The 15,043-nt window shown below is 45.9% G+C and overlaps 1 protein-coding gene across 1 annotated transcript in view; it reads right to left on the reverse strand.

The window, feature by feature from the left end:
• SKAP1 (src kinase associated phosphoprotein 1) overlaps positions 1-15,043 on the reverse strand; it is a 245,351-nt gene that overhangs the window by 205,547 nt on the left and 24,761 nt on the right. Inside the window, exon 3 of the mRNA XM_090044642.1 lies at positions 6,151-6,176. Within this exon, the coding sequence (XP_089900768.1) occupies positions 6,151-6,176 (26 nt within the window). The remainder of the gene's footprint in view (positions 1-6,150; positions 6,177-15,043) is intronic.

Genomic DNA, 15,043 nt, shown 5'->3' on the forward strand with positions numbered 1-15,043 from the left:
GGGAAACTTGAAGCCCATGAAAGAGGCAAATTACTCATACAAGGTCACTCAAAACCAGCATTAGCACACCAATCTGGACTCCCCATTCCATTCTTAAGTTTCATATTTGTTCCTTCTCTTTACCTGTATCCTAACCATCCCTTTGCATTGATCCCACCCTACTCTTCTCTTTCCAAATGTTCTCCTTCCATGGATGAACTCTCTTCATTTAACTCTCTTCCCCCAGTTTCTTCCTTACTATATTGAATCCTAAATTTCCTTGCAGTACCATACAATGGCCTGCTGCCGCTCCCTGAGACCACTGGTTTCTGATATACTGAAGCTGCTGTTGACTATTTAATGCAGGGAAAATGTTCAGAGCAGGAGAAGGGGAAGGAGAGGAGACAAACAGCAGAGAGGAACTTTGAGGGAGAGGTAAACTGACCAGCATCCTGTATGTATTTTCACAGGCACCTTTCCATGGGTCTATTTCCGCAAAGGAAAATTTATGGCAAGAGACGAGTGTGTGCATGCATGCATATGTATAAAATATATATGCACCTATAGAATGCTGCACATTCACATCAGCTCCCTGCAAGGAAAAGAAGAGTTGTCCTCCCAGTCTAAACATAGAGCACCTAAGTATCTTTCGGCTGATTATATGTCACTGGAAGGTACAGTGACCTATGTCAGCTGGTGTCAGTGAATTAATCTAATTGGACTTGACCTACAATTTCCCCTCTGTTCAGCTACATCTTGCACAAGTTAGACTCAACTGCCCAGCCTAAGATTACTACCAGATTCACACCCTAGTTGCAAGGTCTAGCCTGCAGGCAGTGATCTATATAAAACAGGTCCATTACTTTCAGCGGGTCCACATTAGAGACCAACAGGGTTGGTGACTTGTACATGAGAGAAAAATCTATCAGCCCTGCAAGAGTTCTAAATGTTTCTCAGACTTCAGATGTTTTAGCTGCCTTCTTCCCATATGTGTCACAAGAGTGTTGTGCTCAGCATCTTTGGGAAAAAATTTGGAAGTGAAATATGGCAGAGAGGAGTTTCAAAAACAGTGATGTGTGGCAGGCAGGAGCCCACTGCTTCTTCAGACTTAGACCTTTCCGCTTCCAGGACCACTGTTTAAAATGCTTTGGGGATTCTAATCTGGCCATCAGTTGGATCCTCCCATTGCTTCTGAAATATTTTACTCAAATATCCAATGCCACATTGTGAGACTTTTTTTAAAGTAATTATTCCCATTCTGCAGCTAGACAGAGGGGTAAGCACCTCTCAGCAGTCACACAGCATGCATGTAGTAGAAATAAGAATAAAACCCTCCTGATTTCCAGTCTTTTGCTCTAATCACTAGAACCCATGGCACCTTAAAGATACACATTCATACCTTCCATAGAGGTTTCCAGCCAAGGATTCTGAAGCACTTTTACAAATATTATGGAAGGCTCCCAACTCCAAGGTAGAATAACTAATGTCACCGATGGGGTTAGCGCTTTAATTAGAGTGGTTCCTGGTATTCGCTTTAATTAAAATGCCACTTTGTCATGTGTATTAAGCCTCCGTGGATTTAAAAATGGCCACAGGACGCTTTATCTAAACCTCATTCGATGAGGTTTAGATAAAGCGCCCCAGTAGCCATTTTGAAACTCACAGTTCACATCCAGACAAGCCCGCACGTGCCTCTTGCTGCGGCTCAAAGCACTTTGAAACACAGCAAGAGGCACACTGTGAACAATAAAACGTTCCAAAATTTGATACCCGGATATCCAGGTATCAAAATAAAATCGGGAAAAAAGCAGGGCAGGGCATGATCCCTGAGTTAACCTGGGAGCCAGTCTTCCAGAGGGATACTCTGGTTTCTGGCCCGAGCATCTCTACGGTGCTCCTGCTGCTCCAGCACATGGGGCATGAACCCTTAGCATGCTGGGGCAAACAGAAGCTTGGCAAAGATCAGGACCTGGGCGAGGTCATGGATAAGTGAGGACATAGGGGTGGTTATGGGTGTGGGTGGGTGTGAGAAGTGCTGGGGGATATGGGGAATGGCAGGAGCGAGGGGATGGGCAGCCTGTGGGTGGGCTTGTGGAGGGGCTTGAATGGGGGCTGCCACACTCCTACCTGCCACCCACCCCCCCACGGTGCCAGCAGAAGCAGCCAGCACAGCTGTGTCTTAGCTGCAGTCACAGCCAACAGCGATGCAGCACTGTGTGACCCAGTCTCTGTACATGCTGAATGGACCTGGCCTGGCCTACTAGTGCATGGCTTAGGACAGGAACAGGAAAGCCATGTGCTAGCAGGCTGAGCCAGGTCTGTTCAGCATGTACAGAGCCCAAGTCACACAGCACCGTGTCGCCATTGGCTGTGCCTGCAGCCAAGGCCACAGCCACACTTGGTACTGCCGCCAGCACCAGAGGGGACGGGTGGGGCAGCAGGCATGTGGTGGCCCCCACTCAAGCCCCTCCACAAGGCAGGCGGCAAGACCTGACCTGGCTCAGCCCACTAGCACGCCTTTGCATGGGGCATGCCTCTGGGGCATGCAGGTCCTGTGCAAAGGCACACTACCTGTGTGGTCCGGGCCAGGTCGGGTTGGGCTGGCAGGATGCGTTTTCCATGAGGCTGAGGCAGTGATGCATGGCCATGGCGCTATGCCTACAACAGGATGTGGCTCATTGCTGACTGAGCCTCATGGAAAACGCACCCCACCAACCCAACACCACACAGGCCATGCAGCTAGTGTGCTTTTGCACAGGAGCTGTGTGGCCCAGAGTCACGCCTCCCACTCCTATGCAAAGGTGCACTAGCATGCTGTGCCGGGCCAGGTCCTGCTGCGCACTTTCTCCACGCACACACCATAGGTCTGGCAGGACATGGTGTGTCTTGCCACTGGAGGCTGGACACAGCCTGGTGTGACACCCGGTCCCTGAGAACAGTGCAGGGCTCTAGGTGACAGCCTGAGTCGCCCAGGGCTGCCTGAAGGTACACAACCCTGTGCCGCACCGAGCCAGACCCATGACGAGTGGCACGGGTGGCATCGGGTCTGAGGTGGCCAGGGCTGCGGTGCACCACTGGGGGCTCTGGCCACAGAGGGCCCTGAGCATTCAACGTCTGCTCCTGCTGCTGCTGCAGGAGTGAGCTGTAGGCCCTGCAGGGAGTGGGGGTGGGAGCTGGTGCCCTGTGGAAAGCAAAAGCAAATATCAAAACATTTAGATATTTAGAATTTATTTTATTATGATGATAGAGACACTGGTAGTCTTCCAAGTTGCTTTAGAATTGTAAATATATCACTTTGCCCAACTGTCTGTCTCGCTTTAATTGTTGAAGAACATAGGTTTTAGGGTATTTTAAAAAGGAATTTGGGTTGTTTTTTTTTAAATCAGAGATTTTTAAATTTTTAAATTGTGAACACCAGAATTCCTGCTAGTGAGGCAAGGGGCAGGACTCAGGCAGAGATGCCTGCTCAGAGCTGGCAGCCGGGACCCATCTGGAGGTGGCTGACCTCCTGGCCACCTGGGATCACACCACACTGAGAACATCTTCTGGGAGATAGCTGCCCAGATGGCAAGGAAGCAGCACAAATAGCAGTAGTGCTGCCCAAAGGCCAACTGTGCAGCCACAGCCCACTGGCAGCTGGCCCAGAGGTACAGATGCTTCTGCTGTGACCATGCAGTCCCCATCCGGGCCTGACAGGTGCACAGCCTTGGGGCCATATGCTGTTGCAGGTGGCAGCAGGTCATAGCCAGGCAGCAGCCTCCACTGCCATACTGCTGCAATGGGTAGAGGGTGCAGGGAACTCTCTGTTAGGGTTGCTGCAGCAGGTCAGCTGGCACAAGGGGCTAGTATCCCCAGATACCAATTGGCCAGGCCCCAGAAGCTCCTGAAAGCAAGTAGCCCTGATCTACTTGCCAGAGCAGGTTTTTATATGGCTTGGGCCAGTACAGGTGCTGGTCCCAGGCTCTTGCTCCCCCTGACTGCAGATCCAGGAGGAGCTGGGCAGGGTTATTTTGCCCCAAGTGACACAACTTGCCCCACACCAAAGTGCTTGTCCAAACACATGTGCTGAGGCAAACATCCCCCGCTCAAATTTGTGTCACTTTTATTTGAGCTGCTGCAAGCACACATGCCTGCATGTGTGCATGTGCGCACAGGGGCTTATATACATGACTGTGAGGCCATGCTGCAGCATTCTAAATTAGAAGGTGAACCAGCATGCGTATTGGCAGCCACAGAGATTAAGATAATTTCCCCAAGATCACATTAAACTTTGGAGTAAGGATTAACATATCCAAGGGCCAGTATTTTTTTTTTTTAAATAATTAGACATTACTGCCTCTTTAATGCATTTTCTCAGGTTAGTATCAGTTCCCCAAACAACCAGGGGCCAGATTTACAGAGATATTAAATGCCTAGAGGTCCACAATATAAATCCCAGGAGGCACATAAGACTTCTAAAGTGAGGCACCTAACTACATTTGTGTATCTGCCCCTACATTGGTCCTGGTTCTATAAACAAAGTCCCAATAATATAGTGACATCCTCCAAAACAATGAAAGAACATGGAATAGTTGATAAGAATAAAAGCAGCACCTCCCCCCATGCAAACACTTTAAATTACACAAAGTTCTCAAAAAAATCTAATTTTGAGTCCTTTTATGTGTTCTAATCCTCTCTCTCTTTTTTTTAATTTTGAACACAGCTGTCTGTTGTACTTTCTCGAATGATGCCAGATGCTGGGTTCATCAACCAAACACATGAAAACAATGGTTTGAAAGCAATTAGAAGCACCAAGGCTGCACTGCGGCTCATATTAAAATGTGATAACACTGTTCTGGTGGGAATTGTAGCACTGCTGCATTTCTGACATTTCTGTGCTGCCAGACAGACAGGCTGTGTTGGAAGTGGGCCCTGATCGAGGAGGTAACATACTGGAATTTATTTCTGAAGCAAATGAAGGATTAGCTGAGTTGGAACACTCGCAGGATTTTTAAAGTGGCCTCAGCTCCCATCTTCTTTGAATGTTGGCAAATCCTTCACATATCACAATAATCATATAAAAAGCCCCCCCCCCCCCGCCTTTATATATTTGTAGTCTTGTAGGATGTAAACAGCCTGGATCAGAGACGAGAAATCCGTTGTGTTAGGGTACTATATTGGTATATCAGGCACAATTCCCCTGGTGATGAAGTAACCACTACTGTTGCTTCCAATATGAACTCCTCCCATCTCCTGACCAAATTAAGATTATTTACATTATGACACTATAAGAGGAAACCCTAATCCATGGTCAGGGTCCCATACTGTACTACTATACATAGAATGAGAGCTGATGTCCTAAAGAATTTACAATTTGTATATAGATAAATGAAACAAATTAATTTGAATGAAGGGAGGATGTGAATTTAAAAGCACAAGAGCAATTCTATGTAACAGCACATTTATGCCAGAAATAAGAATGCTTTGTTCCTATTTAGCTTAATCCCAATTCTCCTTGCACCCATTGCACAAAACTGGCATGCTAAGTCCTGTCCCCACCATATCTACCTTACGATAGTATTCAGGATTGTATATTTCCTAATAGGTAAATGCTTTTTAATGAGATAGTGGGTAGTTAGCTCAACTTACATCACCCAGGCAGAGAACACCAAGTACAGACAAGCACTAAATCAACTCAGAAAATGAGAGGGGGAAAACCCCCACCACAAACAAACCAAAAAAAACTCAGAGGCACAAAAAAGCAAAGTGATTTTCTCAAAGTTATACACCAGCACTATGACTGGAACCCTGAGTTCATGGCTCCCAGTCCAGTTTGCTATTAGATTGCTCTGCCTCCAGTTAAAAGGTATCACTGAACAATTTCCAGAGGCCACATCACCTTATCAGAAGTCATTCTTAGACCTCATCAATGCAGGGATACAGTGTTTATGTGAGCACCACACAGTTTTGGGGACCCTTGTCCAAAGCTAAGGAAAAAAGAACTGTGACTGATCCCAAACAAGCTGGACTCCAACAATCTGCTGGATCCTTACCAGAGTTTTCCCACCCTTGCTCCTACTTCCTCCATTTGCTTGTACTTGTTTAAGGCTCCTCTCCCTGTCAACCTTTCTTAAATCCCAACTTCCACCACCCCCTCCGATAAATAAAATATTATCAACAAGACGCACTCACCTCGGGGCAGAAATTCCAAGTGGTACCTGAAAGACAAAGATAACGGGTATAAACACAAATTAGTCTCTCAATTATTTGTTCCATTCTCATGAACAACTGACAGATGGAAGAATTATGCCAGACATGCTGCCAGGGATTCAGTTAATGTCCAAACTGTGCTTCTTACAACAGAAGCCTCAAGAGAAGCTACAGGACCTACAGATGCTAATTGGCCATCTTGAGATTCCCTATTGCATAAAGATTTAGCGGCAATAAAGTATCTCTCCCCCTTCACCCTCCAGTTTCAATTCCAGAGGTTGCCAAAGTTTTTCATAATAGAAATGTCTTCGTCAAAAGTAAGAGGTTGGTACAATTTCTCACATCAGTCCCACAGTCCCCATCCTGCACCTTAGTTGCAATGACTGCAGTCACATGAAAAAAACAAAATGAAACAAACCTGAAGTATACTAAGAAAGCTAGATGAATAAAACTCACAGGACAGAAGCTGTGCCTATGTTGGAGAAAGTTTCTTCTCTATTCTGTATATGAGGTGTTTATCCCATAAAGCCTTGCCTACAGTGTGGGGCTTAACCTTTAGTAAAAGACCAAATCTCTCCATGTGCCTGAAGCTCATGTGCATGCAGATCTCACATAAAAACTGGATAACAGGTTTTTCACTATGTTCTTATTGTTTGTTCTTCTTCAACCTCACACTGGTAAGGTTCTCCAAGAGCCATCTAAAAGTTAGTTTCCTTAAACTCCACACACCCAGCACTTTGGCTCTCTTATATACTGGTTTTCTCCACCCATTTCTCCACTCTTCATTTGACAATATGGCAAGGCATTAAAGCTCCAGCCCCAGTCAAGAGCCCCTCCATTCATATAAAATGCAGCAGATAAGATGCATATCCTCTGCTACATGTTTTCTTGTTATTCCATACATACTGTTTCTACTTGAATAGTGCCCAGAGGCCCCAGATTCAGGCACAATGCACTAGATACAGTGCAAACACAAAGAAAAAATCTCTAGAGTTTGCAATCTGAATTTACAAGATGAAAAAAAAAAAGGATTAGGAAAGTAGATTTGCAAGCAGATTTGCAAGTCAGTGGAGTGCAGAGCTGAGTTCCAGGTGCCTCAAGTACCAGACCATCTACCAGACTCATTTATCTTACCTTCTTTCACCCATGCTTTGCACAATGCCAAATAAGAGAACAATATCAACAGCAATTTCAGAAACATGGGAAAGTCATTTGACCCAACTCAAAGCAAAAAGGTTTCATCAAATAGCTTGGCTTTGGGGGGCAAGCCACAGAATGACCTACTCATAGGCAAAATGTTTAGTATAAAGGGTTGGGTCTATCAGATGTCAGTGGCAAGAATCCAGTATGTATGAATCCAATCAATTTGTTTCCTCATTAAAAGCTTTCATGAAGAAAATGATTTAACACAAATGTTCAAGCAACTGACACTGATTAATTAGAAAACAACAACAGAATCCTGATTAAGGGCATAATATTTATTTCACTCCTTTGCTTTGGACAAAGCATATGAGAAGGAGAAGGAGAAATTGTATCTAGAAAAACAGGCCCCAACATTTAAATCAATGATAAAAAGCTGCTTTATAAATTGGAAAGCACTACGCAACCTGGCTTTGTACTCTGGTATTCTATATCCACCTCTTTTGCCAGCATTTCTTTGGGCTCGTCCGGACGAGAGTGCACATGCCTCTTGCTCCGTCTCAAACCCCTTTGAGGCAGGACAAGAGGCACATACGGGAATGAAAAAAAGTTCCCCGCGCAGTAAGTTTGCAGCACAGGGAGAAAATTAGATCCCTAGATATCCAGGTCTAAAAAATCCACTCCACAGAGGAATGGAGCAAGGTCCCAGACTGTGCCAGGGAGTCAGTCCTCCAAAAGAGCTGACACCAGAGCATCTCTTTCATTCTCCTGCTGCCTCTGGCCCCCAGTGCTGTCCAAGGTAAGTGTGTGCGTGTGTGTGTGGGGGGGTCATGGATGTGGTGGGGGGTAAAGGGTGGTAGGGGGATGTGGAGGGGTATGGACCCGGCCCAACCTCATGAGGCTCGCTAGCCCGACTTTGCACTGGAGCAGGTTGCAGGGCTCTGGGAGGCACAAAAAGGATCCTGCCTCCTGGAGCCACGTGACCTCCTTTGGTGCAAAGTCAGACCAGTGAACCGGTGCTGGCCCAGGTCCTGCTGCGTGCCACGCCCTGCAGGCACAGCGGGGCAGAGGCAGGACCTGGCACAGCGTGCGGGGACCACATGCCATGCCCAGCTGGGCCCTGCTGGCCCTAGGGTCCCTCTGCCGCCCAGCCGGGCCAGGCCCTTGGTGCCAGGACCCGGTGCAGCATGCCGGGCCCAGCCGGATCCTGCCACCCTTGGGTCCCCCCGCTGCCTGACTGGGCCATTCCCATGGCGGCAGGACCCAGCATGGCCAGCCAGCAGGATCAGCCTCAAGGCCAGCAGGACTCGTCTGGGCACAGTGCACGGTCCCCACACACCACGCCGGGTCCTGCCGCCATGGGCCCACTCAGGTGGGCGGCAGAGAGACCCCAAGGCCGGCAGAACCCGGCAAGCATAGTGCGTGGTCACCACATACTGCGCCAAGTCCTGCTGCCGTGGGAATGGCCCAGCCAGGCAAGCAGAGGGGCCCCAAGGGCAGCAGGACCAGGCTGGGCCCAGCACACAGTCTGCACATGCCATGCCAGGTCCTGCTACCATGGCCTGGCCTGGCCCAGCCCAGCTAGGCGGCAGAGAGGCCCCAGGACCCAGCATGCAGTCCCATGTGCCACGCCGGGTCCTGCCACCAAGGGCCCAGCCAAGCAGGGTGACTGAGAGGCCCCAGGGCCAGCAGGACCTGGCTGGGTCTGGCGTGTGGTCCCTGCATGCTGCACAGGGTCCTGCTGCCATGGCTCAGAGCACCCAACTCCCGCTGCTGCTGCTAAAGGTAAGTTATGGGCCCTGGGCTGGGGGACTGGGGCCCTCCAGGGTGCTTGGGACCCTGGGCGGAGGGGCTATGGCTCTCCAGGGTGCCTGGGACCCTGGGCAGGGATGGGGGGCAGGCTGTGGCAATCCAGGGGGGATCTGGGACCCTGGGCAGGGGGGCTGTGGCCCTCCAGGGTGCCTGGAGCCCTGTGAGGGATAAGGGCTGTGGCCCTCCAGGGGGGAGCTGGGGCCCTGTGATGGGGGGCATTCCATGTGCTGTTTGGGGGGGTGCACCCTTTTGGGGCCAAGGGACCCACCCCTCCTCACACCCACAGTCCCCCCAGCAATCACCCCACACCAACCCACATTCCCCCACACCCTTCCTGCAAACACCACATGCCCCCATCATACACCCATCATGTGTGAAGAAAACCAAAAGCACACATCAACACATATAGGTATTTAGAATTTATTTTATTATGATGACAGAGACACTGGTAGGCTTCCACACTGCTTTAACATTGTAAATATACCAATAAAGCATTGCCCAACTGATCGCGCTCTCTCTCGAGTGTGTGTGCATGTGGTCTTTTGCTTTAATTGTGAAAAAACATGGATTTGGGGGTATTTTTAAAAATGGATTTAGGATGCTGCTGCAGCAATCCAGCTGGCACAATAGGTAGTGCCCCTAAGTACCAAGTGGCTGTGCCCCAGAAGTTCCTGAGAGTGAGTAGCCCTGACCTACTTGCCAGGGCAGCTTTTTGTATGGATGGGGCCAGGACAGGGCAGCTTTTTATACTGCTGGGGACTGCAGAGGTGCTGGCAGAGCTGCCCAGCTCTAGCTCCCCCTGGCTGCAGATCTGGGAGGAGCTAGGTAGGGTTATTTTGCCCCAAGTGGCACAATTTGCCCCACACCAAAGTGCATGTCTGAGCACATGCACCAAGGCAAAAAACCCTGGCTCAAATCTGCACTGGTTCTATTGGAGCTGCTGCAAGTGCATGTGCTTACATGTGTGGACGCACCCTTTCTGTCCTCCCTCCCATCAACATTGTCATTTGTACATGTCTTCCACTAGAATTTCCTGTCTCAGCATCATATTTATGAAATACATAAGAAACTCATCATGTATGCCCATGGTTCTCAACCTTCTTTTCAGACTCAAGGTGCCCCTCAGAAAATCCCAGCTCCTGATTTTCACTTCACTTTTGACTACAGAAAAACAATAAAGCAATTCTTCTGTTGCAAATAAATCAGATAGTCCACAACAGAACAGAATTTTTTCAACACTATGGATTCCCATTTTAAATTTGGTATTTCTATTGCCTACTTCAACCTAGTAAGGGGTGCCTTGAGTCTAAAAAGAGGTTGTGAACTACTGATCTAGAGGAAGCGACAGTAGGCAGACAGGATAGATGAGATACGTGGGGTAACAAGCAAAAGATATGCCCAACTAGATCAGCATCCTTTCTGCCCTGAAATGCCCCAAGGTTCAGAATGTTTCCACCTGCAAGTCTGATCCTGGTACCTGCCTTTTTTACACAATGACAAGACTGGCTCTTGCTTTTCACCACAGTTTCCCATTATTTCCATTCTTTATCATCTTCAAGCAGAGACCTGCATTCTCTGTACTCTCAACCCTAGCTCCTTTCAGAGCAGAGACATTTTCATTTCCCCATTCACCTAGCCCAGCACCCCTTGTCTCAGGAGAAGCTAATGATTTTAAGATGGGGACAGGAAAAAAAAAATCACTTTGTGTTTTGTGAACTTTTGTCTCTTGTGCTTGAGAGACTGTCCTAATCTCCCCAGAACATGTTTTAGTGATAACATTTACTGCACCGGGGCCAAAATGATTTTCTGTCACTTTCAATTCCAGTTCAATAAAAGTATAAGAGCTTTGTTTCTAACCTCTGTCATTTTTAATACAGTAAAATTGTTTTAAAAAATGTAAAATTGAGTTCTATTTCCTACTGGACCAGCAATCCCACATTAGCTTCACTCTTATCAAATTTAAAAATAAAATATCAAAAAGACGTTTTACTTTCCTTTTCCCCTTTTTAGAATGTAAAAGAAAATGGTCAGAAACTCAAATCTCATTAGGTCAGTGCATTTCTTTTATCTCACACTTTGATTCTTTTCACTCTAGAAAGTCTAAATGGAGAATAAATGTTTGCTAAATTTTTCCTTGGGGAAAGAGAGGGCCTTGTTGGTGAGGTAATCAGAAGCCTGGTGTTTTAAATCTTGTATCTGCAAGTGATTTTATGCAAGCTATTGGATAAATCTGATTCTGACCAAGTGAAATACAATTCCTGTACAGGGGGAAAGCCCAGTGTTTTTCACACTATTTCTGAAATCTCACTGTGGTCTTGTACAGGCATTCAATTTCTCCCAGGAATCCCTGCTCTCCCAAGAGAAACCACAAGTATACAGATATTTTTAAGTAAAAATGGCCACTCTGAGAAAAAATAACTTGGGCACAATCAGGGTTAAAATCACTTCCAGGAGAATTTCTCCTGGGAGAATGAATGTCTGTACATCATGTTTATGATGGGCTGTCTTGGTTAGCCCAATCAAGGCTTCTATATCAATTGCTACCATCTGTTGCCAAGCAGACTAAGGAAGCCTGCAGATCATACTGAGTTGTGTGCACAGGGTCCCCAATCTGGCTGCAGTGTCAGCACTGCAAGCTCTCCACTCTTTAGGGTCTCAGTATTCACATGTCTGTACACATGTATCTGGGTAAGTTTATCCACCATGAGAATAAGCCTGAGAGAAATCTCTCAGGTTATCTGAATGTGTGCACTCAGCCTATGATAACCGAGGTTGGTGATGACCCTGTACACAAAAGAGGGGAGGGAATTTCAACATTTGTTTCAGCTTCCTTACCTGCTAAATGCCTTAAACTAGTGTTTCTCAGCCTTTTTCGGCTCAAGACACCCCTTGGAAAATGCCAGCTCCCAGTTTTCACTTTTTTTTGGCTACAAAAAAATAACAGAGCAATTCTTCTGTTGCAAATAACTCAGAAAGACCACAACACGTCAAAATGTCTTTAACACTAAGAATGCCTATTTGAAAGCTCTAGGTTTATCTTGAAAATCATATTGGCACACCTAAAAGTGCTATGATTGTGTGGTACTCTTGAAAGGATCTCAAGGCACTCCAAGGTGGCATGGCACTCTGGTTGAGAATTATGGCCTTAAACATTGTTTGCAGAGGATTTAGAGAGTTAAGAGCAGAAGATCTCTATAGAAATATTAGCATAATGGAAAAAAGGTGTTGGCATAGTCTTTTCCCTCCACATACTGAGTCACCTAAGAAATGCAATAATTTGTGCAAATCGCCTTTGTTTGCTCAATAACAACCTGGATGCCAATTTGGTCACCCCATGACAGAACACAACCACCTCAAATGCCTCTCTGATCATAAGTGTAGCCTTCCCAAAATATAAAATGAAGTGTAACCAGTTACACAAAAATAAAAGGAGAAATTCTGCAAAGTAGTTAGGTAAGTAAACTTCTGCCATTCCTTGAAATGGAATAGGAGCATGGAGTTGTCGGCCAGTTTTCTTTTTTATTCTCAGGTCAAGTATGCTTATTAGTCAGTACCACCAAGGCTTTAAAGTGGGCAACAAGTAACTATATTGCTCATCTGGACTGGAAAGCTGTTTCTCAGAAAGCTGGGTGATATGAAATGCTGCATGTAGCAAATTGCATTTAAACTATTTCCACTTGCAAGGAAAGCATTAACTTCTAAGAAACCCTTTTTAAAATAAATAAATACATACCCACTATGCCCTAACCATGCACCCAACAGAACATGTTAAAGATCAACCAATTAATCCTAAATCAACACTAATCAGAAGTAACAAAATTAATTATTCACAATTTGCATCAGAAACAGGTCCAAAAGAATCAGCTTCAGCTGACAACCTTAGGTTCTGCAGAACCTAAGACCTCATTTATCACATTTTATCCTTTTTTTCCTACTGTACTATGGAACACCATGGTTTTTGTTTTGAGCACAGTTTTCTTGTAGTGGGGGGGTATATTTATCTATTTATTTTGTTTTAAGAAAATTATTCCACCTGGGCATTTTCTTTTTAAATCCCTATGCATCAGCAGTGGGTGAGGCCTCCTTCAAAGAAAGAAAGATGCTACCAAGTAGTACTAAGAGTCTTGAAAGAAATATGAAGGGACATTTTACATTGGAGCTAGCATGGATAATAATTTTGTCCGATGATTTAACAGCTGTTCTGTAAAGCAAACTTAAAAAAAAAAAATCTCCATTGTAAGGAGAACTTTGATGTGACATGTAAATCAAAGTCCTAACGCAGAAAATATATGATTTCCATTATGAAGCCAAAGAGCTTGTGACGCACTGCCAATATTTTAACAACAACAACCTCCCTCCCAATATTTTGGTCCACTTAGTTTGCAACATATTGCAAACTTCCCCATGCCACACTGGAGTTTATGTGCTACAAGCCAGGAAACACCTACAAGTGTATTATATTTTAAACACACACACAAACCACATTCTCATAACCAATGAAGTACTTAGCAAGCAAGCATAAATACACTGCGCTTTACGAGACACATTTTATAACTTTGCTGCAGAAAAGCAAAGAGACCCCAATTCCATTTTTTAGCAGTCTCAACAGGCCCCAGTCAAGATTGGACCAGACTGTGTAAATACACCTAAGAAAATCTACCTCTAGAAAGAACCATGCAAAAACCAGGGAGAGTGGGGGAAAGGAAGCACTGTCTTTGTTTTAGAGATGGGAAAACCGAAGCACAGAACAATCATGTTCTCAAGAGAGCTCAGCTCCCAGATAGGCATCTCACAGTATTAAGACATCCAGAAATATTTAGCAGAACCTACTGAACATCCAGCCCAAAATGACTTGCCTAGGATCACAAAGGAAGCTTTATGACAGACTGAAGATTTGCTTTTAGGAGTCTGGGGAGACAAGAGAACCCAGTGCTCTTAAAGCCAAGCCCAGTGCATTAATCACAAGATGAAAGCATGTACTGGCAGAACTCCAATGGTTTAAACAGAGTTACTTTTGGTTTCTACTAGTGAAAGCAAGCACCAGCCCTTTAGGTTGATAATGATAGGCACTGATAAGGTATGAAAAGGGAACCCAATTATCTTGCTTGCCATTTCATATAATCTAGTCCACCTCAAAAACAATCAAATTTACTCTCCACAAGTATTTTTTTTTTGGTAGTTTGTTTCTTAAAGTAATAGCAGGAAGAGAACTGACAGGATTGACTGGATATGTCCAGAGAGAAATCCAACTGCAGTACAATCAAGGAAGCTACCTCACCATCCTTCTCAAGTTTGGTGGATAGCTGAACCCAGGGACCCTCTTAAGCATAGGGGTCTACTTAAATCATGACTAGAGACTTACAATTTTAGTGAGTTAGTCCTGCCATAAAGGGGAAAATCTGTGGATGTTTTGTGAATGTGTTTCTGGTGGCCCCGCCCCTTGGTGCTGATTGGCAGAGAGGCCCCAGGGGAGAGGAGGGACAAGGGTGTGGTTGCCATCTTGACTGGTGGCTGCCCTTTGTGCAGCTCTGCCTCTCAGCCCTGACTGGCAGAGGCCCTGGGGGTGGAGAGGAAAGGGATGGCAGCTATTTTTTCTGCTGCCCTTCATGCTGCCCACCAACTGGTGCCTTCCCTTCCTAGGCAAGCTGCAAGGCTAGTGGTGAGATGGTTTGCAGTATCAGTATTTACCAGGTAGCCAGCATTTTATTTTTATTAAGTGGGGTTTTTTGTTGATTTTGTGGATGATCCCAGATTTCGCACTTTCTGCAAAATCTGCAAATCCATAGTTTAAGTAGCCCCCTAGTTATACATAGCCAAATCCAGCCCTTGACTAAGCAAGTGCAACTCCACTAAGGTCAGTGTTATTTCAGTAACCCAAGATATGAGTCTGTCTCTTGAGTTTAAGTGGGAATCTCTTGTGCTC

This window comes from Crocodylus siamensis, chromosome 4, assembly GCF_052110815.1.
Source record: "Crocodylus siamensis isolate JL-2025a chromosome 4, ASM5211081v1, whole genome shotgun sequence".
NCBI classification, from domain to species: domain Eukaryota; kingdom Metazoa; phylum Chordata; order Crocodylia; family Crocodylidae; genus Crocodylus; species Crocodylus siamensis.